Source organism: Xiphophorus maculatus, chromosome 6 (genome assembly GCF_002775205.1).
Source record: "Xiphophorus maculatus strain JP 163 A chromosome 6, X_maculatus-5.0-male, whole genome shotgun sequence".
Classification (NCBI taxonomy): Eukaryota; Metazoa; Chordata; class Actinopteri; order Cyprinodontiformes; family Poeciliidae; genus Xiphophorus; species Xiphophorus maculatus.
This window is the reverse complement of record NC_036448.1, coordinates 23,627,968-23,653,121: the sequence shown is the minus strand read 5'-3', so window position 1 is coordinate 23,653,121 and position 25,154 is coordinate 23,627,968. Positions and strand designations below refer to the sequence as shown.

The following is a 25,154-nucleotide window of genomic DNA, read 5'->3' as shown; positions in this document are numbered from 1 at the left end:
TGATTTCTGAGCCGCTCAGCATCATCAGCCACAACAGTTTAAAATGTTTCCTTGTCTGCAGCGTGACGTCGATTAAACGACCCGGTTATTGGCTGCCACTCGATGGATCGTCGGCTGATAAGGAGACAAAAGGCGCGGTGGCCGAGAATCTTAATTCAGAAAAACATTAAAGACGCATTTCTGTCCTTTTCCTAATGTGGATTTAAAATATAAAGAGTTGTGTTTTACAGCATAAAAGTGGAATATTGTTTCATGACAAAATATTTCTTTAACCCTCTATGGCATGACTTTTTATTTTTGTGGGGAAGAAATATTTTCCTGCATTCTTTGGGAGCTTGGTGGTCCCTAATTACATGTCAATCATAAAATCGGACTCTGACACCTCCTGGAACCAGATTTGGGTTTGTTGCCTCAGGGTAACATTGGTCTAGAACACCAAGATTGTCTACACTGATTATGAGAAATGAAATACAAATCAAACAAAAACTATATTCATAAAAGAACTATTTTTTGGACAAAAATATGTCAAAAATCATGCCCCCCAAAAAATAAAATAAAGGAGCAATGTGAGGTACAGCTATGTGGTTTGTTGCCTGAGGGCAACGCCATGCCATAGAGGGTTAAGAACAGATTTAGATAGAGATGTAATACAGTGTAATACGCAGCATCGCTATGGTTTTGTTGCTGTGGGGGTGTACAAAGTGTGGCCCGGGGGCCATTTATGGTCCTCTTGATGGTTTTATGGGTCCTGCGATCACAATTCTGCACTAGAGAAAATCCACTCAGTTTTTTACAGAAAAAAAACACTAAAATGTCACATGTTAAAACGTTAGTAATGCAACAAAATTGCAGTTTTAATTTATTAACCAGGTTTTTGCATAAATTTTACTTTTTCTAGTAAATATAACCACTAACATCCAACAGATCTCCAGGCCACTGATTAACACAACAAGAGTGATTTCCTGTTGTTGTTGATCTTTGAATAAAACAACAAAAACATTGTATTCCTTTCTTACATTTATTCAGTCATGCAAGAACCTTTTTAATTTTTCAGTCATTTGCAGCTCACTTTTTCACAAATATCTGTTTTTCTGTCATCTGCCTAAAAATTTGCATATTTAATTTGTTGTTTAGAATGAAAAAAGTACGATAAATTTATTTTAAAATTACTTTTAAAAGAAGCTGAAAGAAAATAAATGTCAATTATTTGACACTTTAATTCGTGGTTCAGTCCTTGTGGATTTAAAAAAAAAAAGTTTTGTAAATCATTTTCCTAATTTACAGATGTATTTGTAGAACATATCTAAAATGAAATATGGAGCATTTTCACTGCAGACGTGACAGTTTTTATTCTTCCAAAAATGTTTCCATGTCACAAAAACTCTGGACTTCATTTGGATCACAAACTCAGGCTCACTCCTGTCAACCAACCTCGTTAGCGGAGTTTATTGATTAAATTTACAGCTCACGTCTCATTCATCTCAGCCAGTACTTTAATTGGACCGTTTCATTGAACAAGCAACAAACCTTATTAGATTTCTCAATAGAAGAGAACAAACTGTTCAATGTTCAGCATATCCTCAATCCTGGCGCAGGTCGGTTAAAGTCTTTTTTTTAATAATTTTTGTTTATTTAAGGTCCAAATTCAATCCCAACAGATATGAAGAAGGAATGCTGCTTCATTTCTTCCAGAAATTGCTTGCTGATTCTCAGCGGTCCATTGTAGTTCTCATGACAACTGAGGTGTGCAGATTTTACTGAAAGTCAGCAGTCTGTGCATTTAAAGTATGTTTTTCAAACAGCTTTTCCACTGATACATTAAATCAAACTGATTTAATGAAATTTTCCTGCAAAGCAATTAGAATTCAGCATTATCTTAACAGCAGTGCAGCACTTTAACAGCTTGAGCAACAAAGCTGGGAGGAGGAGTTTGGTGGTTCTGATTTGAATTTCTGTGACTATTTACCCCAAACTCCTCTAGACTAGTGGCAGCAACAATGTGCAAACAGCTGGCAGAACTGTACGACCTCCAAGCTCCTAAAAACAGCTTTCAATGGCATCGATGGTTGAGAATTGTTGCTTGTAACTAGATAAAAGGGACATGTAGGAGGTTCTTAAAGAGACAGAGGCCTATTCAAAGTCAAGTTTCTTTTAAGTTATTTTTGATATCTACAGGGTTTTTATAACAACTGAAAGTAACATGGTTACTTGATTGTGCTATAAAATGGCACTATGTGCCTGGAAAATCCATAAAACTCCCCCTTTAAAATTATTAAGGAGTTTGTTTATGATAGGAAATGAAACTCTCATCTCACAAAGGTAACAACAGATGTAAAAGGTGTCGCATTAAAAAAGGTTATCTTGTGTTATTTACGTTTGCTAAAATCTGTACAGTTGGTGATGGGGCTGGACAATATGGCTAAAAAATGTCACAAGATAATCTTTTCATATCAGTCTATTGATGATTATTGATTAGTTTTGTTTTAAATATCTGAGTTACAGCCAAACTGGTTGTGTGACTTTTCATATTTTATCCACAGTTTTCACTCCACTCTGTTGTTTTTTATTTTTAAGCAGTCATGAAGCACAGCGGTGAAACCTTAAACTGCTGCTGCGGCAGTTACTCAACAGGTCGTTGCTAGGTAACCAAAGCGTGAGTGAGTTAGTTGATGTAAACATTACTTCCAGTTAGAAGGAACATTTTTGTAAAATTAAAAGATTAGTTAAAAGCTGAATCTAATTTTGGGATTAATTGTAGGTTTATCACTGCATTGCAAAAAATCTTAATTTTACCACGTATTTTTGGCCTGGTTTCTAGTGCAAATATCTTAGCACATAAAACTAAGTTAAAAGTAACTTTTCAGCAAGAAATTTGAGCTTGTTTGAAGTAAATAACCTCTTACTATAGTTTAAAAAGTACAAACTCCACTGGCAGATTATGTTCCTGTTTAAGTGCCAGTGGAACAAGTACAGCTTGTATCTATATTGACATAAAACAAGCTTATTTCTTTTGCTGAAAAGCTACTTTTATGTTAGTCTACTCTTAATTCAAATGTGCTAAAACACTTGCGCTAGAAATCAGATAAAAATACTTTCTTGTGTTTTTGCAGTGTGACAATGAGATTGGAGACTAAAAACAAAAGGGTTGGGGTAATGTGACGTGTCAGTCACGGGTTTCATCTTAATCCAGCCTGATTCATAAGAAAACAGAAGCAGACTCTGCAAAGAAAAAGGAAGCAGTGAAAAATAGTTTTCTTAATTTAAAACATAATTCACCACAAAGTCTCCAGAGTGATGCACTCACTATAAGTGGAGAGCATAGAGGGCACTTTTAACTAAAATAAAACCTTGAATGACCTTTATGACAAATCTTCCTTTTCTCAACACACAAACAGAAGCACACTCCTTTACTTGCTGCTGCTGCATTTTGAGATGTGATTGTAGTTATCTTGACAGCTTGATCAGGCCTGCAGTTTAAAACACGTAGAAACTCAGTTTTGAGGAATGAGGTCGAGCTTCAGGCCCAAAGTAGCTTGTAAACTCAGAGACACGATCAGATAAGAGAAAAAATGATGACTATATGAATATGTAATGTCAATATTAGATGTCAGGAGACAGATGAATATATGATGATAAATGACTGTGGGAATGACTGATGTTGGTGAAAATGCTGAAATTTAGAAATTGGTGAAATGTCTCATGAATATTTAATAAGAACCCAAATGAAGTGCTTTCAGAAAACAATGAAATCAACTAAATGATGGAAAAATCACTTGAGGAACTTGCTTAGCTAGCAAGCTGAACTGAAAAATCCTCACAATTATTTCAAACATGAATATTGGACTTAAAATTTAGGCCAAAGTAAATGTATTCATATTGTAACGTAAAGGGAAACAAACACAGAGAGCTAGCATTCAGTTCTTATATTCATCTAATCTGGAAAAAAAACTTCCAGAGAACTGCAAAACTGCTGAAACACCCTAAATCAAGGCTAAAAACATATTAAAAATAACTTCCACATCATTAATTATGCTCAATAGTTCCTATCATAAACTAGTTTAGTCTAGTTTGTGATAGTTTTGTCTTATTTCAAGTGTATTAATATATTTGCACTAGAAACTAGACCAAAAATATTTGGTAATATTTTGTGTTTTTTGCAGTGTAAACAAAACTGAACTGAATTGGTAAAAAGGAAAAAAATAAAAAAAATAGGTTGTCAAAACTGCTATAAAAGTGAGCAGTGCACCTTTAACATTTTAATAATCAAGTTTAAACTGTGAAACTTTTTTAATTTTCTTATTTCAGGCTTGGATGAAAGTGCCACTTTTAAATATGAATCTAATTAAACTTATCTGCTCAGCAAATGATAAATTAAAGCCAACCATTCTCCTTCACCTTGAAATGAAAAATGCTTCATGGTATCTAATGAAACTCATTAAAATTCTCCTAAATGTCGCCCGTTTCTGTCTCCGCAGGGAGCCTCAGCACCAGTCCGTCCCCTACCACTACTACGAGCCGCGGGGGCCCGACGAGTGCGCCATGTACATCTCCCATGAGCGCGGCAAACGCGGCAGCCACCACCGCTTCATCACGGAGAAGCGCGCCTTTGCCAACTGGGCAAGGACGTTTGACATCCACTTCTTCCAGCCGGACTGGAGCCCCCCGCCTCTCCCAGACAACCGGACACTGCCGGGAACGGCCACCGCCGCTGCCGCCGCTATCGTTCTGCAGAATACGTGACTGCCAGTGGAGCTGGGATGCGCTTTTAGAGATCCAATAGCTCCGATGGACAACTGGAAAAACAGACAGCGCTGCATGGATGAGGAGTGCCTTTGCTGCAGCCAGAGTTTTATTCATGGAGGGACATGATGCGGCTCAGAGCTGTTTGAAAACCTGAAAGGCAGAATCATCAAACTCTCTGAAGGGGGGTGTGTGCGTATGTGTGTGTGTGTGTGTGTTATGTATTTGATGTATTGTGGGGACCATTTTCCTGACACATATTCCATTGTGGGGACCCATCGCTTCTGTGGGGATGAAAGTCTGGTCCCCACAAGGAGAAATGTTGTTTTTGTGCTAGGGTTAGGTTTAAGACTAAGGTGTGAATTGAGTTTTGGTTAGGGTTAGGTATGTGATGGTTAGAAATGAATGGAAGTCAATGGAAAGTCCTACAAAAGTAGAGACACATACTGTGTGCTGTCTAGAGCATTTCCCTTTTGCTCTCTTTGACTGCTAAGAACAACAGAGGCAGAACCACTACGAATCATTAGAGTCAGAGGAGCAACTTATCCATATTAAGTGACAAAAAATACTTATATTTAAGCTAATTTAAAATATACATTTTTGCTCATGCTGCAGACCTTGATATTAATTCATGCTGCCATTAAATGGCATTCGGAACAATATTCATTTTCAAATGTGGCCATAATTTCTTTTTTTGAGGATATTTGTATTGAAAACACTTATTTAAATAATAACACTAAAGCCCAGATATCCAGGACCCCTGTTGGCATTTTTTCTTAAATGATTAAAAGTGAAATTTGAAGATATATTATGACAACTGGGCTTAAAAGTAAATTTTATATTGGGTTTTTGCTTTTTCAAATGACCAGAAACAGAAGTCCCCTCTTGGCAGGTTAGCCAGATAGTTCACTGTCGGTAACATTGAAGTCACCTTGCAAAAGTATTTATACACTCATAACTTGCTCATCCCATTTCTATGATGGTGTGTTAGGGCCATTGTGGATAGGAACAAATAAGTACATTTTAGCCAAAAAAAAACTCAGAAAATTGCTTGACAAAACTCAGATTTTGAAAAGTCGAAAATTTGCTAGCAAATAATCTAATTTTGGGATTAATCTTAAAAATGTCCAAATTTATTTCCAGAAAATTTCTGACATTAGGGTAGGGTAAAATTAGAATTTTTTCTAGCAAATTTTTGATTTTTCATACTCAGAAATTTCCACTTTTTTTGCTAGAAAATTTGAGTTTGAAGATTTGGAAAAACTTAAATTTTGAGATTAAACTCAAACATTTTCAATAATTTTTTTTTTTTAGAAATATTGACTTTTGAAATTTAGACATTAAAATGTCAAAAATTTACAAATTGTGCACCACCAACTACTGTAGTTCATCAAATAAAATCTCAAGGAAGTGCGTTGATGTTTGTGGTTTGAGGGGAATGAAAATTTCATCTCTGTCCTGTTCGGGTCTTTCATCTGGGAAATTATCCTCCAGTTTACGTCTTCTGTGATCCCTCTGGTGAACACACACACACACACACACACAGCCGAGTCAAACTCTGCTGCGCCGCTGCGTATCCGGGATGACTGACAGGTGTGGAACAGTGGCTGGGATGTTTTCTCTCACTTCTCCTGTATGTTTATATCGCGGGTCTTTTGTTGGCTCCAGTCGCCAGTTAATAGTGCAATTTATTTAACTACAAGCTGGATTTCCATGTAAAAGCTCAGCCAGGAGGCACCAAACAAGCAGGAGATAAAGATGGAGAGCAGAGGTGCAGCAGCATTGGTCCGCTGCAGCCTGAATCACCTCACAGAGGTGTGACAGGTGGAGAAACACCAGCTTTACTCTCTTTTTTTTTTTTTTTTTTTTGTTAAACTAAGCGTGGGTTCTGTCAATCTCTTGCTCTGGATTGATTTTTTATGAGTTACATGTGAACTCCTCCCGATTTTTCTCGTCTCCTCTCCTTCATGAATAAAACTCGGTTGTCAGTCAGGAAAAACTAGACATTATTTTAATGCTGGTGCCGAATCCTTTGGGTGGCGTTTATAAAGTTACACAGTCAAAATAAAACAGCAATGATTTGGGTTATTCAGCAACTAAACATTTACCTTCAAGTGAAGTGTTTAATTTGAAGGTAAATATTTTGTCAGGGAACTAAAAATGTAGTTTCAAGCTCAGTATTTATTTCACAAATCAAATATTTAGTGTGAACCCAAATATTTAGTTAGAAAGCTAAACATCGGGCTTCAAAATAACCATTTAGTTAACAAGCAAATAGTCAGATTCAAAGTAAATAAGTAGTAAATAAGCTAAATATTTAGATTCAAGCAATATTTATTTAGAAATCTAAATATTTCACAAGTTAAATATTTAGTCTGAAGTCCAGTATTTAGTTAGCAAGCTAAATATTAAGTTTGGATCTAAATATTTATTTCACAAGTATTTAATTTGAAGGTAAATATTTAGTTGGCATGCTGAATATGTAGCTTCAAACTAAACACTTAGTTAGTACCTTAAATATTTAGCTTGAAACAGAATATTTATTTTATATGCTAAACAATTTAGTTTGAAGCTAAATTGCTTGTTAACTTAATATTTCGTTTGAAATTGTGACATTTAGGGAACAATTGTCCAAACTGCAAAGCCACAATCAATAAAATTAACCAAAGATTTAGAAAAAGAACAAATCAGAACAGAACTACTCCAACATGCTGCCACCACCATGCTTCACCATGCGCATTGATTGAGTGCTGAAGTTAATGTGTAAAGTTAGGTTTTCTTCCATGCATAATGTTTTGAGACCAAAAAGTGATATTTTGGTCTCATTTGACCAGAGACTCTGATTCTACATGTTTGCTGTTTCCTTTAATTTGACAATTATAGGACCTGTACTATCTATATCTGCAATTTCTATTCCATAAAGCCCACATTTCTGAATGGCAAGGTTGAGAAACCCAATGTTTGTCTTAAAAACTTTGCAGAATAGCTGGGTGATTTTGTTAGGAACTGAATTTTATTTTTGGGTATCTGGATAAAAGAGGCTGAATAAAAACTAATTTAGATTTTCATTTGTAAAAACATGTAAAAACACAAAATCTTATTACAGACTAGATCAAGATCACAAGTAATCTTGATCTAGTTTGTAGAGAAAATGTCTCAACAAAACTAACTCAAAAGTAACTTCTTACCAAAACCTTATGTTTTGTTTTAAGTCAAAAATTCCTTAATAATAATGAAAAAGTACTGGTTCCATTGGCAGATTATTTCACTTATAACAATACATTTTTCCCATGTTATAAGTGGAAAAATCTGCCAGTGGAACTAGAATTTTTTTCATCATAATTAAGGGATTATTTACTTGAAACAAGCTCCTATATATTGCTGAAAGGTTATTTATGAGTTAGTTCTGTCTCATTTCAAGTATACTAATACATTTGTACTATAAACTAGGCCAAAAATACTTGGTAAGATTTTTTTATTTTTGCAGTGAACCAAGCATCATCCCCCCAGTGTTAATCTGTTACATAAAATCTCAATAAAACATGATACAGTGTAAGGTTATACCAACACTTGTGATTTTAATTCTTTTTTGAGCGCTGGATGAAAGGTTTTTCAGCTGGATTCCAGTAATTCGGAGCCATTTTCTGCTTCTATATCCAAGGACATTTTTAACACATAGTACAGAATAAAAGCTGGAGATGGCGGTGAAGTGATACAAAGAAAGTACGTACGCTAGTCTAATTTTTCTTCAATCCATAAAAATTGCCTTAACTTAGAAAGAATAATTGTTGGAAAAATAAAGTATTACCTGTGATTTTTTTTAGTTATGAAACGTTTTCTCATCAGCAGGACAGGAAACCAGTGACTCGGCTTCACCCTCGGCTGACGACAGCTGCCATTTTTACTTTTCAATCTTGCTCCTTCCATCTGGTTGTGACATGGGGCTGTGTCATGCTGAAATAATAATGAAAGACAGGCACCAGCTACAAGGTTCGCTCATTATTCCCAAGAGCTGCAAATAGATCCTCCAGCGTGTTCATAACCCAGTGTGTGAGCGGTTTTTGTGCTTAAAAATGGCAGCAAACTGCCTTTCCGCCTGAATGTAAGGCACATAGATCAAGGTAACAAAGGGTAATCAAGCACAGCAGAGGGACACCTCACCTCGATTATGAGGTCGTAGAGCCTTCACTCGATCAATAAAATGTCCTCATTAGCATTTAGGATGATTTAGGGTTTCCTACTGAGCTGGAAAAATGACAAAAAAAAATAATCGCTGCCCTCTTAATCTTTTAAAAGTTGAAATAAGGGCTACACAATTATCAGATCATATTATGAGGTTTTTAATATCTGCTTTGAATTGTTTCAAACGTTTTATGAGGACAAGTGAGAACATGGCCTAGAAAATGTACATCCCAGCAGTATTTATCTACAATCCTAATGATATAATTGCCTAAATTAACCTGACCCACATAAGAGACGAAAAGGCTAAATAGAGGTAAAAATAATTAGAAGTTTCCTGAAAAATGATGAAATTCCCAGTTAATCCAGTGAGCAAATGCATGTGCAATTCCATCCACAATGTGTTTGTTTGTATGCAAAGAGCACACTAAGAAGATTAACCCACCTGCCAGTCACAGCTGAGCCACAAATAATGAAACATAATTTTTACTCTGAAAATATTTTAATCAAGCGAGGTGTAAAACAAAAACAGTCCGAGGCTGCACACCTCAGGCAAAGCTGAATAAATAAAGCCTGCATCCTGAAAATTAATCACTGCTAAATTGGGTTGTGCTGAGATTAACATGCAAATCCAACCGGACCAGGTATCGTGGATTGGGACAAATTAACCACGGAGATTAAAACTGTTGCCATGTACCAGGCTGCCGAAAATGCTAATTTCTGCTGGGAAGTTTTGCAGACATGACAGGGGTCTTCTCTAGGCGAGGTGGGACAGCCTTGATTTAAACGATTTTAACATATATTTAAAATAATAACGTATAACATTAACAGCTTTTTTTTAAAGCCCAAAATAATTTCTGTACTTCTGATAGATTATTATGTAAAGTGGATCTCGGGTAGCACCTAGCTAACAACTGAAATGCCCAAATACTTTAGTGCGCCTCTAAAAACAGGTGTAAATGCACATTTTAATAGTTTAAACGCAAAGAGGAAATCGTTTTAGCCTTACCAGACAAGCTAACGTCTTCAGTCTTGTTTACTTCCGCCCTTGGTTGCACGACCAATCAGCGGGAAGGAAAATAAATTGCGTTCTTCCATTGGTTGCTTTGCAAAGAACAACCAATAGCGTGTTAGCTCACATTTTTGTTGATATCTTTGCTTCTGAAGCTACAATTTTCTTTCCTACTTTGCTCTACAAAACAACTCCGCGAACAGGCAAACTTTCTCCGATGCCTATTTATGTGTATTTGAGGTATATAAAAATGTTGTATATTACATATATTCATTGTTATTTAGATTTTGACACAGACTTGAGCAAAAATTAAATATAGAATAAAACTTCCCAGATTCACGTCTTATAAAAGTGAAGCATATTATACTTTTTTGTTGCGTTTGTTACATTTTTGGGATTAATAACTTGATTTTGGCTGGTTATTTAGGAAGGCTCCATGCTCAAGAAGCTTGTTAAAATTAGTTTTAAAACAGTGATACCTTCATACTTACAGGTAGCGCTCCTTACAAAATCACAATTTCATCTTCAAGCACTTGTGCACCCAGGAAGTTGAAAGTACACCATGTTTTCTACATCAATAGAGAAAGGGAATAATTTTTTTTAAAACTCTTCTGGCAATAAATTAAACATGCAATATTTTTAGTAAAACAAACTACAGAAGAAATAAACTATTGTAGGTTTGAAAAAGATATTTTCTCTCGTTGGTGTAGAGAATGTTTTTAGTCTGACAGCTTTATCCGAAAAGCTTTACTGTACAAAGCCAAATTTAATGAATGTGCTTCTCCAATTATGTATTTGTGGGCATAATTACTATGATTACTAAAAGCTATAAAGAAAAAAAATCCCTTTTGTTGTACAAAATATTTTCTGTTTAAACAATATGTGGTTTTATAATTTACAATTTAAAACTTTCCATCTGCATCGGCTCCAGTTGCTGGAGAGTTAAATTTGTAACATTCTGGCAGTTGCAAAATTACTCCAAAGGTCGCATTTTTCTACCACCTATCAGCTCATAACGAGTCTTTTCAGTCTAATCTGGTACCTTTGCATCATCTTTGGGTTTTTCCTGTAGAGGTAACCTCTAAGTTATAATGTTCCCTCTACAACATGGCTGACCTCATCACTGAATATGAAGGCTGTGAGCAGCAGCAGAGTGATGGAGGTGCTCACACCATGAGAGAGCGTTTAACGTCACAGTTTCTCTTCAGACTGAGGACACAATCCGATCTCATAAGTCATAATACAGCTGAGGACTGAAGCTCAGAGTTCTGCAGTAAAAATGTGTCTGTATTTTACAAAGATGTGAAAGATAATCCCTGAAAAGAAGCGACCTTAGAGTGAAGGACAGGGAATACATCTCAGAAAGTTTTTTTTGACTAATGTCTAAACTTTTGGCCAATTTCCCAAGTTCAAAGTACTGGCAGGATAAAAATACAAAAATAATTCAGTGTTTTCTTTTTAGATAGTTTTTACTATTGTTTTGTTTTTACTTGGTTAGTAATAAATTAAGCTTGATATATTTTAATAAAACAAACCACCAATTTAGATTTTTGTTTATCATTGCACATCTGAAGATCTGAGACAAAAAAATGCTGTCACTTGTTTGTGGGCTTTTTTCTTTATTTTCCTAAAGAAAAGTCTGTATTTTTATAATATATTTTCTTTTTTCTTTCAAAATTTGTCTTTTCGCTAGAATGAATTATTGAGTGACATCTTCTGCAAAAATGTAATTTTTTTGCCAACATTAATGAATGAATGAGATAAGTCTTCACTTTAGTAAATGTTGCTGGATGTTTGTGGTCCCACTTTATATTAACTTAAATAAAATAAGACAAAAACTTAAAAGAAAAAAGTCTTTAAAATAGAATATTTTCCACTTTAAGAAAATTAAAAAATTTCAGCAAAAGTTCTCGCCTACAAAAGATGTAAATTCTGTCTTTCTGTGTCAAATGTCTGGTCAAATTTCTCTCGTTCTTTAATTGAGATTATGACCACACACAAACCTCACAAGGGACGCAATAAGCCCCAGAGCCACAGTTTGGTCACCGCTGATTTTAAGACTTATAAAATCTTAGTATTTATGGTAAAAAGAAAAAGTTGTGTTCAAGTCCCCAAAGCAATTTATAGAGAGTAAAATCTAAATATTTATGTTCATTTTATAGTGCAGTGATTGCAATAGTAGTTCAGCTATCTTCTCTGAGGGACATCCATAGCAACGCCACAAAGACGTTTTAATCCAAAATAACGTTTCTAGGCTGCAGCAAAATGTGGCAATCAGAGACAAAAGAGACGCGATGAAACATTTTGTCATTTACCGCCACAAATCAGTTTGATTGAACAAGAATTACCAAGACAAAGACGATAAGGTTGGAGAGTTTACATGATTTAACGCTTCCCCATGTCAGCATCAGCTTAGATCATTTCACAGCCAGCAAGTCTCTGTTTCTGCTACAGTTCCTGACAGAAGATTGGCTTGTTGTTTTTTGGACATCATAAAACTTTTACAGACGTAACATCTATCCCAGCTGCTTGTAAATAATGTCTTAGATCACGGACGCTGCTGGCTGCATGTTTAATTTAGGCTCACTGTAGTGCAGCCTGTGGATGAGTTGAAGGTTTTCACATTAAAAGCTTGTGTTTTTAACTACTTGCCAATAGTTAAAAAAGAAAAAGAAAATCATGCTTAGTTCTATATATTTATAGTTATTAGATGTTCTGAACCATAAACAGACTACAACAACTCTTTGGCTTCTGGTATTGGTCTAATCCTTCAATTATATTTCCTATTTAAAAACCCCATTCTTTCCATAATTTCTGCTTTTGATAATCATTTTCTCCAGTATTACAGCATCTGTAACCATGGTTATGCTCACCGTTTGTCCTCCAGCATGGGGTATGGTGACATTTTGTAAAGTCATTGCAAAAATACTCATCTGAAAACTGATTTATTTTGTTTGCTTTGGTCTAAATTAGTGTATAACTAGTGTACAAAGTGTGGATTTTTTTTTTTTTTTTAAAGGGGAACCTTAACACAAAATCCACTTTTTGAACGTTTTTATTCTTAATCTGGATCTCAACTGCTTCTAAAAGAATCCAGACATTTTTTAACAATAATTTAATGTTTTGGTTGGGTTTTTTTTGGTATCCTGAACACTGTGCAGTAGAAGTCATTAAAGAGCATCAAACAAATTAGTTTTTAAAAATGTACTTTATTTATTCAGATTTTTAAAAACTAATTTGTTTGATGCTCTTTAATGACATAAAACAACAATAATAAAAATACAGACCATTGGCACTTAACTTAAAAACAACATTATATGTAGGAGAAAACATTCAGCTATGAGTTTGACAATGAGGAACAGCAAAAACAAGTCTATGATTTTAACTAAAATGTGCAGATTCATCAGACTGTGATGATTTAAAAATGTCTGCTGGAGCTCAAACATTTCATCCAGTTTTCACGTTGTCAAAAGGAGGAATAAAAACGGCTGAAAGGCTTTCAAAAGGCCAGTAGAAGTCATTAACAAATTAGTTTAAAAACAAATTAGTTTTTAAAAATGTACTTTATTTATTCAGATTTTTAGTTTTTTTTTTTAACCAGGGCTTTACACACTATGTTCTCCCGTCAACTAGGGAAGAAAGACTAAAAAGGGATTACAGGAAATAAGAAAAAGGAGAAGAAATAAGTGTTGTATAAATAATGCATAAGAAAAAAAAGGTACACAGTGAGGCTGACGCAGCAGCTGCCTTTCCGTACATACAGTTTCATTTCCAGCTTCATCCATTTTCCATTTCAGCCCCGAGGAAGAGTGGCAGCGCGCAGCCAATGGGTGGAGCGCGAGCCAAAGAGCGAAGATAAACTACCTCCGGTTCAATCTATCCGCCTTCAGTCTCTCTGCCAAACAACGATCCTAATGCAGAGTGGTTACAGCGGGGGAAAAAGGCCAAAGAATAAACGTCACGGAGTGAAGATTCATTCGGGAGAGCCGGTTGGTGTCTGGGGGATTCACTGGGATGCAGACTGGCTGGAGGAAAGCATCACCAAAAACACGATCAGCAGCAGAGGAGCTAATGAATGCTCCAACACGGACACAAGTTTAGTGAATGGAAACCAGGACGGGTCAGACCACTGCAAAAACACTAAATCTTAGCCAGCATTTTTAGTCTAGATTCTAGTGCAAATATCTTAGTTCACTTCAAATAAGACAAAACTAACTTACAAGAAAGTTTTCAGAAAGGTATAGCGGATTGTTTAAAGTCAATAATTTCTTAATAATTATGAAAATTTACTAGTTCCACTGCCAGATTATTTCACAAGACATTTTTTCCCTTGTCATAAGTGACAAGTATTGGAACTAGTATTTTTTTTCAAAATCAATATTAAGTATTTATTAATTTAAAACAAGCTCCTATATCTTGCTGAAGTTACTTGTAAGTTAATTTTGTCTTTTTCAAATGTACTAAGATGTTTGCACTAGAAAGTTGAATATTTTGTGTTTTTGCAGGGCAGTGAGGCGTTGGATTGTTATCCTCCATAAGTGTGATTGGCAGGTAAAAGGGGTGCAATAGAGCGTAAACGAACCGGGGTGACGATAAAATCCAGAAGTGGTTAAACTAAAGTCAAAAGTAGCGGTGGGACACAAAAATGTATATCTGTTATGGAAAATGCAAAACAATCTGATGTCTATACAGAAAGAATCTGTTTATTTTAGATGTAATCTAAGCTACAAGAACAAGATACAAGTCCCTCTTTTTCTTTCTAAAACCTTCTTAAATCTGCAGTATGTAACCTATATAAAAAAATGTTTTTTACATATTTGTTGAAATTATCATGATGCCGTGACAGTTTGTTAGGAGGCAGATAATCTGTGATTGATCTCTCCATCTTCAGCATGAGTTGCTATTGCCATGTAAAGAAATGAACCAAAAACAACCAATCAGAGCCAGGAGGCGGGTCTAATCGCTGTCAATCAACCATGTAATCCTGCTAAATGTGCTAATGGTGGAGAAACAACTTATTACAAGAAAACCGTTTATCTGCTGTTATTGGTCACATGCTAACTAGCCTGAGCATTCACAACATGCTATGCTAGCTGCAGTGTAGCAGAGCAAAAGTGGGTGATGGAGAGGTTGATTGACAGCACTAAGACCCGCCTCCTGGCTCTGATTGGTTGTTTCTAGTTAGAAGTGGGAGAAGGTGGAGAAGCTCGGTTTTTTTCACAGATGATCTGTTTCTAAACTGTTACGACAGTTACAGTTTCAACAAACGCAAAAAATATATATATATATTTTTTAAAGAAGCTTCATACTGCAGCTTTAAATCTCTAATGAAGGGATGTGCTCCAATTCTACTTTTGAGTAAAAGTGGCTGGTTGGTTGTAGTTATATGCTGTCAAATTAAAAAGAAAGCAGAACATTTGGTTGATAAAATAGATATCCTGATAAAATAATATTCCTGAATTGTGGACAACGGCCACACAGAATCATTCCACCAGCCGCAAACCGGCCCCGGGGCCACACTTTGGACACCCCTGCAGTAATCTCTCCACAGCCCACTCACAACCAATCAGCGTGTTTTTCCTTCTGTGACCCACAGTCAGAGTAGCACTTAAACAAATAGGCTGCTGCAGCTGAAATATGCGGGGCAACGTGCTCTCCAAATAAATTTAATTATCTGCAGACTCAGTTCAGTGCATTATAAAGCATGTCGGTGCAACAGAGGATCAAAACTCTGCTTGCGACACAAAAATATATGGAGGAACAGAACAAGTGAAATAGAAGAAAAACGGCTGAACATTTAACCATTTCCCAAAATAAAACAAAAACAAACTTCTTAATATGTACAGTTTTGGAGAAATTGTTCATACACCTTAAACTTTTTCACCTCATGTAACAAAACTTGTACATATTTTATGGGTATTTTATGTGACAGAGCAACAAAAAGTAGTGAAAAACAAGTGGAAATATGTTTTTCTAAAATGTCTTATTAATAAAAATGCAAATAGTGAGTTTGTGTCCAGCCCCTTTTACTCTAAAACCTCAAAATAAATAAAATGCAACCATATATGTTCAAAAACTATTTGATCAAATAATCTAGATGGACAACGTTAGCGAGCAAACAGCATCATGAAGGAACGCAGCAGATGGGTCAGAGAACTTATGGAGTCGTTTCAAGTAAAGTTAGAAAATAAAATCCTAAACATTCATTCCATCATTTAAAAATGGAAAGAGATGAACGAACAGCAGACCGGAGGCTGTGGCGGACGTCCAGCTGAACTAAATATACAGCAAAAACCTACTATGGAATGGCTCAGTCAAAGTCCAGGCCTTAATCCTAATGTCAATGTAAAAGAAAACTCGAAAACTAATGTTCAGAATCCCTCTGGGTCATATCCGACTGACCTCAAGCTATTTTTGTAGAGAAGAAGAGGTAGAAATTTTAGAAAACCTGGGAAAAAAAATTAACACACAACTTTCCACCATTTTCTTTCTACCACAGAGCGAAAGGGCCAGGCTAAGAAAAAAATGTAATGACAAGAATAAAGTCGTACAGTAAACCGTTATTCTCATTAACGGACTTTACTCTGCTAATATTATAATTTTATTCTTGTACTTAACATTCTTTTTTACTCCATCCACTCCTCTGTTATGAGTTACTTCATGTTGCTCACATAAGATCCTCAACTACTTTTACAAGACAGTAGCAAGATCCCGATTTTCAAAAATTTCAAAAGCACTTAGTCAGCTCTGCAATGTCATTGACAATTAATAACAGGACATAAATACATGTTTTCTTTAAGAGTAGAAAACCAGGAACAGATGCTGTTTTTCATTCTCTCCACTGGAAACGTCATAATCAAACGGATAATCTGCAAAAAAACCCAAAACAAATGCAGAAATACAACGCTCAGTCAAAAACAACCAATCAGAGCCAGGGGGCGGATCTTAGCGCTGTCAATCACTCATATTCACCACTCCCACTTGTTTTTTTGCCAACCTGAACCTTAGTAAAACACACATAACCTGCCACGAATGCTGCAATTTTTTTTGTATAATACCAAAAAAATGGTAAAAAAATTTATATAAGATTCACATTTTACAACCTAATCACCGAAGTAAACAAATAAGAATAGAAAACAACACGCATAACAGAAAAACAAATAAAAAACATCATTTCCGCCATTAGCACATTGATTGACATCCCTAAGACCCGCCTCCTGCCTCTGATTGGTTGTTTTTGTGCATTTTTGCAGACCACAGTAATAGCTCATGTAGGAAGTGGAAGAGCTAAATTTTTTTCATAGATTATCTGTCTTACACCGTCACGACATGGTGACAGTTTTATTAAAGATGGTAAAAAAAACAACATATTTTTATAAAAGTTACATACTGCAGCTTTAAAACATAAAAAAAGGCACCAATAGTTTATGGAGCTTTATACAAATCAGTAGTTTCTGTTGCTCATCTTCCCACATTCAGGTATAAAAACCCATCACAAACTGCAGCTTCTTCCCAAATACCCCTTCAGGAAAGACTCCCTGGGTCCTGGGATGTCCAGCTGCGTCTGCGCCGGATCCTTAGAAGATGTGCTTTAGATGTTTAACACCGTAGGTCTTGAAAAACACCAGCAGGATTAAAGTCCACAGGCCCAGGATGAAGCCATCAGGAGGATGCCAGTCTTTCTGCTTTGGTTTCTGGTGGAGGCGGGGGAGGCAGAGGAGATTGGGGTGAGAATGAAGTTTTGTTATGGTGTGTGTATATCTCCTGTTGAGCCAACCTCTGATTGTTCTGTCATTCACACAGGCAGGCAAGCAGGTAAAGACTCACACACATTTACTTTATCTCTTCGAACATTCGCCATGCGCACACACTCAGGTTCAACGCAGAAAGGCAGGTGGTGCAGCTCATCAGTACACTTCCCCCGTCTTGTGTTTGTCCCATTCACTGCCACATCATCACTTTGTGTACGATTATACTTTTAAATCCCGCTCATATTAAACATGCAGCTCACAAGTAGCACATTTATATGCTAATGTGGCTGCAATATTCTGCAGAGAGATGAGATTTAACCTCTAAAAACATCTTCCAAACTCCTCTGCCAGTGACAAAGCTACAGATGCGCTTTGAGGATGTACGCAGGAGATTTCCGCCTGCTGCTGTTGTCCAATCAGAGCGGCACCAGTCAGACCCAGCAGCACCCAGTAGGCATAAATTTTACTGTACCTACAACTGTAGGGAGCTGAGGAGAACTATAAGTACCAGACTGGAGCGGAGACCATCAGCGGGACTCCAGAAATAAACTTTGGTGTCAAAAACCAGCCGAGTTGAAAAGAAGACGAGGTTTTAATCACATGTAGACATGATTAGATGATGCGAACAATCAAAAATATGAATTTGTTGTGTTTCTTGGAGATTATCAAGGCACTCACATGCGTCCTGAACCGATTTTATCCAGATAAAAACTAAAACAATAAAATTAAACAGACAAAATAAGAAGCTTTGTGGTGAAAAATACTCAGTTTTGAAGAACAACTTGAACGTTTTCCAACATATCTGCGTCGTAACACAGATATGCAACGTTACATTTACTTGAGTAAATTTTCAGAAAAAATATACTTATTTTTATACTTTTTACTTTTGAGTAATTATAAACTATCACAAGCTTTGAGTAAAATTTCTGTATTCCCAATGCGAGTAACTTCAATGAATGGTCAACACACAGGCACACTTACAGCTTATGTCAAAGTGAGACCTCTTGTTTATACACAAGCTTTGTTTTATGCCATGTGGAGATCAAGTGAATAAATTGCAAACACTAAATATTGTTATTTTAAGCATTTTCCTTTGTTCTGACATATTTACGCAAATTTATTGTAAGTACTGGTTTCATAAGCTTAATGTCGAAAATAATAATTTGATAGTGTTTCTTTTGCCTGAATTTGTAATTTTGTAAAATCAAACATTTGTCTTAATTTTTTTTAATTTTAGTCTTTAAAATATTAGAATCTGAAGCTACATTTATATTTTTAAATATTAGGTTGGTTTAAAATCTTACTACCAGTTTAATATGACACAAATAAATAAAAAATGCAAAAAAAACACCCCAAAATGTTTACAGTATACCTGAAGTTTCCACTTTGTGTTGTATCTGAAGCGGCCATTTTGGATTCTGAACTCTGGATGTCTTGGTGAGCTTTCACTTTCCCAGTTTGAATTCCAATTTCAGGAGATTTTCTTGAACTTCTCACTGGGATTTTGGAAATAAATTGCACCATATTTCCATTTAAAGGGAAGAAACCTGACAAATCACAGCCCAGATGGGAGTCATGCGACTATCTGGTGAGGTAAGTGTAAACTCTAAATATTGGACATTTGGTGTAAAGGTTTGTACTTTTATAAACAAGACGTCTATTAAAAAATGCATTTATAGACGCATGTATAACTCCAATAGAAATCTGTATTCAGTCATAAGTGATTCCAGAACAATCTACAGCTAGTTTCATTGTAAAAGAGGATCTGCATGTATTTTTGCTATGAACGGTCGAGTTTTATCAAGCAACTTTACATGCAAAAATATTCAGAGTTCATGGACAGAAACGATTCTGAGCTCCTACATGAAATCCCAGAAATAAGCAGTGTACTTCAAACCTCCAAACATTTCATGGTTGTGAATATACCCAGCAATCAATGCATTATACGCGGCATATAAGGGTAACAAGCGAAATTGCCATGCAGACAGAATATTTCATCTAATCTTGATGACTCCCTGGTAGTATTTCAGTTTGTGAAAGAGTCCAATTGCCTTCCAATTTCACTCAAGTAGGCAGTCTCGTATATTTGCTGAATTTCTCCTTCACCCAAGAGGCAAGTACTGCTGAATTGGCATATGTAGAGTGGATTCCTCTGCTCTATTTGTGTGCACATACAAATGAGTGCCTGGCACACCGAGTGCTGAAGCATGCGCCGAATGTCCAGTGTCTGAAATTACCGCCCGCTGAGCATCGAATACGAGTAAAATCAGCCTTTGGCACCAGCTGACGCTAACATTTGCAGACTGGGGTTATATTCAGGTTTAATCTTCTCACTGCCTGTACGTCCACCAATCAACGAGAGATAAACAAAGACTCAAAGGCTTTTCAGGATGCGACTGAGGAGTAAGAACGGCGAATTTCAGTGAGCAGAAAAGGGGGCATGATGAGCTTGACCTTGCAGAACCATAAAAACATTTCTAAAAAAAATTACACAAGGTCAGCATTTGAAATTACTGTGATTAAATAATTTCAAATAATGATTTTCTCTTGCTTGATACGTTCAAAGGGATTTCAAATTCCTTTCACATGAGCAGTTGTTGGCAAGGCCAAGCGTTAATTTCTCATTGTGTGTGGCGAGTTGGCCCATGGCGCTCTCTCTCTCTCTCTGTGTGTGCGGGTGTGTGTGTGTTCAAGGCCGTCACTTTAACCCAAACTTCAGGTTGTGTGACAACGCTGCCAATTTCCAGCCAAGAGAGGCTGAGGACAGCAGCAAAATTGGATTACGTCTGGGTCCAAATTTATTTAACAGCTCAATCAAGTCAAATCAATAGAGCTCCGCTGCCATCCAGGAATGCTAAAGCAGCAACTGAGAAGTAATTGTGGCCCACGCTAGACGTGCTTTTATAAGGAGAGAATAATGTTGGAGAAAGTGATGGCTGGAAGCTGTTAAAGCTGCTAATTAAAAGTTGCTCCTAGAGAAAAATATTTCCTCATATTATGTATTTTATAGAGATTTGATCAGGGATTTGCAGAATATGCATCTCATTTGCTGAGCTGCTGTCACCTTGTTAGGAACTACATAAAAATAAACACTTGAGATGTGAACAGCTGCAGTCAAGTCGTAACTGTAGCTCCAAGCCAGTCTGTCATAAATGTGACCTGAACTTTCCCCCAGCTTTGAGTTATTCCTTCTTTTATTTTTTGGTTAAGAAATCCATCGTCTTCAACTGTTTCACGACATTCCCAGTGCAGATTATATTTGCAGCAAAAGTGCGGCACTGCAAACACACACACAAAACACTAGTTTCTGGTCACAATCAAAAGCCCACTGCACTAAACCCCACTGAAAAACTTCTGGTTATTCCACCAAATATTGATTCCTGAACTCTTCCTGAGTTAAAACATTAGTATTGTTGTTTCTAAATTAATATGAACTTTGTTTTATTTATTATTTGAGGTCTGAAAGCTCTGCATTTTTTTCATCATCTTGACCATTTCTCATTTTCTGCATAAATACAACATTTCTGCTTTGAATTTCGGAGACCTGTTGTCAGTAGTTCATAGAATAAAAGAACAATGTTCATTTTACTCAAACATAAACTTATAAAAAGTAATGTCAGAGAAACTGATCATTTTAAGTGGTCTTTTAATTTTTTCCAGAGGTGTATCTTAGTACACTTGAAATAAGAGAACTAACTTACAAGTAACTTTTCATCAATATATAGGAGCTTGTTTTAAGTCAATAATTTTTTTAATATTAATAAAAAAAAGTACTAGTTCCACTGGCAGATTATTTCACTTATAAGAAAAATGTCTGAAGTGAAATAATCTTCAAGTGGGAGCACTAAGTTTTTAATTGACATGAAGGAATTATTTACTTAAAACAAGCTTTTATATCTTGCTGAAGTTACTTGCAAGTTTTGTTTTACTTCATGTGTACTAAGATATTTGCTTCACAAACTAGACAAAATACCTGATAAGATTCTGTGATTTTTAAGTGTAACTTCATTATTTCATTGTGGATCAGCAATATTTGTGGGGCTAAAAAACACATTTTAATTGAGAGCTCCTTGAAAAGTGCTTATAGATGACTATTTTAAAGCTTTAAACAAGAAATATGCCTTAACATGCATTATTATGCAAAGTGGAAATCATTTTAGCACTACTGAAGAAGGCAACATCTACAGTCTCTTAATTCTGCTGTGGGGGGTTCAGCCAATCAGCATCAAGGGAAACAAATGCTGCTCCTGGATTGGCCGTTTGTTGCTCCAAAGTATTTCAGCTTCATAAGGTGAATTTTTGTTCAAGTATTTTAAATACGGTCCACAGAAAAATCTGTCTCAATAAGTAATTAATCGCATGATAAATTCAAATGAGAGCGATAATTTCCATTCTGATGATTAATATTTTTTTAAGCGCGATTATGTTTAGAGATATTTCATAATCCATTTCATTGATGGTTTTGGTTTGGTGATTTTTTATTTCCATTTAACTGTTTTTGGTTGTTGGGTTTTATTTTAGAAAGTCAAAACATCTTTCAGTTCAAGAGTATTTTTTACAAGTTTATTGGTCTTTGAGGGAGTGAATTTCCATTATAATTATATTGTCAATATATTATTTGAAAATAGTCTCAAAAGAACAATATTATCGTTTATCACAATAATTACTAGGACAATATATCGTCCAGCACAATTTGTTACGGTGATAGGAATACAAATAGCCAGATTTTTTGTTAATAATTTGGATTTGTGTTCCAGAGAAAATTATGCTAACCTACTGAAAAGTCAGGGAATCCAGTGTAGTCCCAATGAAAAGGTTTTTTCTTAAAAGTAAAACCCCAAAATAATTTGTGTTTCCAGTAAGAGATTTCCAGATGGTGCCATATGGCACACCATCTTCAAAACATTCAAGTCGAAACTTCTTCTATGCTTTGAAAAGAAAGAGAAAGGCAGACTAAGTTTTTCATGAGGTTTAGTTTTTCTGACATAAAAATATGATGGTGCAGACAACAGACATGCCTTAATTCACAGAAACATCCAATATTCTTTTGGCTTTGACATTTTTCAGACAGTTCCAGTTAACTTTGCTGAGCTTGAAAGGATCTGCCATTGAGAAGTGGAAAGCCCGCAAACCTTTTAGTATAAAGAATATTTAAGGTTGTCAAAAGTGATTCAACTGAACTCTGTGAGAGATCGACGGTTTGGGATACAGCAGGCTTTAATTTCTATTAAATAAAAAGGAAATTTTCATTATCCTCTGCTGTCAGAACTGTTTGGGCCATTGAGAACAAAAAATAATACATTTTTAGGATGAGTTTTAAACACTTGAAAGGGTCTGAAACTTTTCTGTCAGCACTGTATCCTCTGTAGAAATTATCTAGCAAACCAAAAGCTCACAGCTTCAGAAAAGCAGAAATAATGAAGCTCAAACTAAAAACGGATGCTTTTAGCATCACAATCAATGCTGCTTTTGTTAGAGATTGACAGAAACTGCAGGAAACATCTCAGACGAGAACAAATGTGGTCTTGTTTGTCTAACAGATACGAGAGTGGGTGTTTAGTCCAAAAATATCCTGAATTAGCCAGTAGAGAAAGGCTTATTTCTAACTAAAGGTAAGGGAGTCTTTTGTGACGGAGGACCAGTGTCTGTGTCTGAAAGAGTCAAACTGAGAGAAAGTTTATTTAGAAAGTGGATGCTTTTCTACTCGTTTTAAATTGATGTAATTAGAGCTGTCTGATTATCTATGACAAAGGATTACAATCTGAGAAAAAAAACTTAACAGTACTGAAAACTGAGAGACCTGTTTATTCTACATGAATAAAAAAAAAAAACATCAAATAAATGTGCTGCTAACATTACATGGAAAAAAAACATGAGATGAACCCAGCTTTACAGTCAGTCTTATTAATTCTGCCAAATTTAAACACATCAACATAGAGCTTCAGTAAAAGTAAATTAAATCCTTAAAATTTTCAGGACATGATTGAAACAATTATTCGTGGCTGAATCGTGGCTTTAAGACTAGCGTGAAGAAAATACGTGGACACTCTTAACCAATGTGCAAGAGAAGTATAAATTAACAAAATGGCTGCTGTGAACATTGACCAATATGAGACGGAGAATGGAAACATGCCAGACGATGACAAGCTGCCTCTGATCTTATACTACAATATAACTCACTACCTAATGAACAGGAAGAGTGTTTACGCCACGGAGCTTCGCGGCCTGAAATCTATGGAGGCATACAATCAATGCTTAAACGGATTTGTAAAGAAACTACGAACTCTTCGCGTGAATAACAAGGTCCTGTTGACTGGCAGAGTAAGTACATATACTAACATAAACGTGGGCCACATGTCTCTCTTAGCTAGCAGATAAAAGCTACATTAGCTAAGCTAATTTTTATAGTTTGGCAGTAAGCTAGGTGCTACAGTAAATATCACTAATATTTACTTTAGTATTATGCAGAGGTGGGTAGAGTACTCAAAAATTGTAACTGAGTAAAAGTTGTAATGTACTTATGTTTATAAGTTAGATAAGAACAAGGCGAGAGTTAGTTCTAAGGTTGTAACTTCTTTATTGTTGTCATAGCAACTCCATAGCAACTGCCTGCCAAGATGGCTGTCAGTTACAAAGTTCCCGGCAGTGTGAAGTCACATGAGGACGATTATGTGACGTTTCCTTTTGTTCGTGCTGACCCTGAACGACTGACCCTTTTTGAACTTTTATAAGTTTCAACGTTTTTTGTTTTCTTTTTCTTTGTTGTTTTTTTAAAGGAGCATTTTAGTGAATCCCAAGCCGCCTTTTCAGAAAGCTTTAACCGTTTCCCAATATTTAATTCTGGTTCAAACAGGCACATACCTGGAACAAAAGTGATCTTCCCTACTGAGACTTTGACAAAAACCACCTGAAATATGATTGGCAGCTAGTTCAAACAGTGACTAACGTCAAAGAGCATAAATATAGGGGAAACATGCTGGGCTTTCCTGCTGTTTGTTTCTAACGTGTGATTCACAGGTGAGGCGGCAGAGCGACCAGGGGGAAGAGAAAAGCAGCAATGAGGAATTACACAGGCTAAACAACAACTGGCCATGGACGTTTGTGAGAGGATTGTGAACATGTGGCCATCGGGGGCAGATAACTGCAGGAACAATGGTAGCTAGAGGTGTGTGCGAGTCTGTTATTTGTGTAAATGTATACGTGTGTGAGTGTTTATATAAGAGGATGTCCTCGGGGTAAAGAAGAGCAAAAGGAGATGGATCAAGTGTGACAGGTCGCCACATCAGCAAACCCAACAAGGAGAGGACAATATGTCATCTGGTAAACAAAGAGGAAGGGAAAATTCAGATAAAACCTGAAGAAAGAAAGAAAAAAATCTCTGAAGGGCTGAACCATATGGCTGTAAAACCCATCGCGATATAAGTGTTTCATATCAGTCAGTATTGATAATTATTGATCGTTTTTTTGTTTTA

The 25,154-nt window shown here is 36.0% G+C and overlaps 2 protein-coding genes across 3 annotated transcripts in view; one reads left to right on the top strand and one right to left on the bottom strand.

Moving 5' to 3' along the window:
• The window catches only part of st6galnac5 (ST6 N-acetylgalactosaminide alpha-2,6-sialyltransferase 5), a 72,560-nt gene extending 66,634 nt beyond the window's left edge, over positions 1-5,926 (top strand). The window contains exon 5 of the mRNA XM_023336186.1: positions 4,476-5,926. Coding sequence (XP_023191954.1) covers positions 4,476-4,740 — 265 coding nt within the window. The 3' untranslated portion in view covers positions 4,741-5,926. The remainder of the gene's footprint in view (positions 1-4,475) is intronic.
• pigk (phosphatidylinositol glycan anchor biosynthesis class K) overlaps positions 1-25,154 on the bottom strand; it is a 92,583-nt gene that overhangs the window by 30,658 nt on the left and 36,771 nt on the right. Inside the window, exon 11 of one of the 2 annotated variants that reach the window (XM_023336184.1) lies at positions 14,766-17,625. The exons of the other annotated variant lie outside the window; for it this stretch is intronic. Coding sequence (XP_023191952.1) covers positions 17,509-17,625 — 117 coding nt within the window. The 3' untranslated portion in view covers positions 14,766-17,508. Of the gene's footprint in view, positions 1-14,765; positions 17,626-25,154 lie in introns of those variants that run through there. 2 annotated transcript variants of the gene reach the window in all.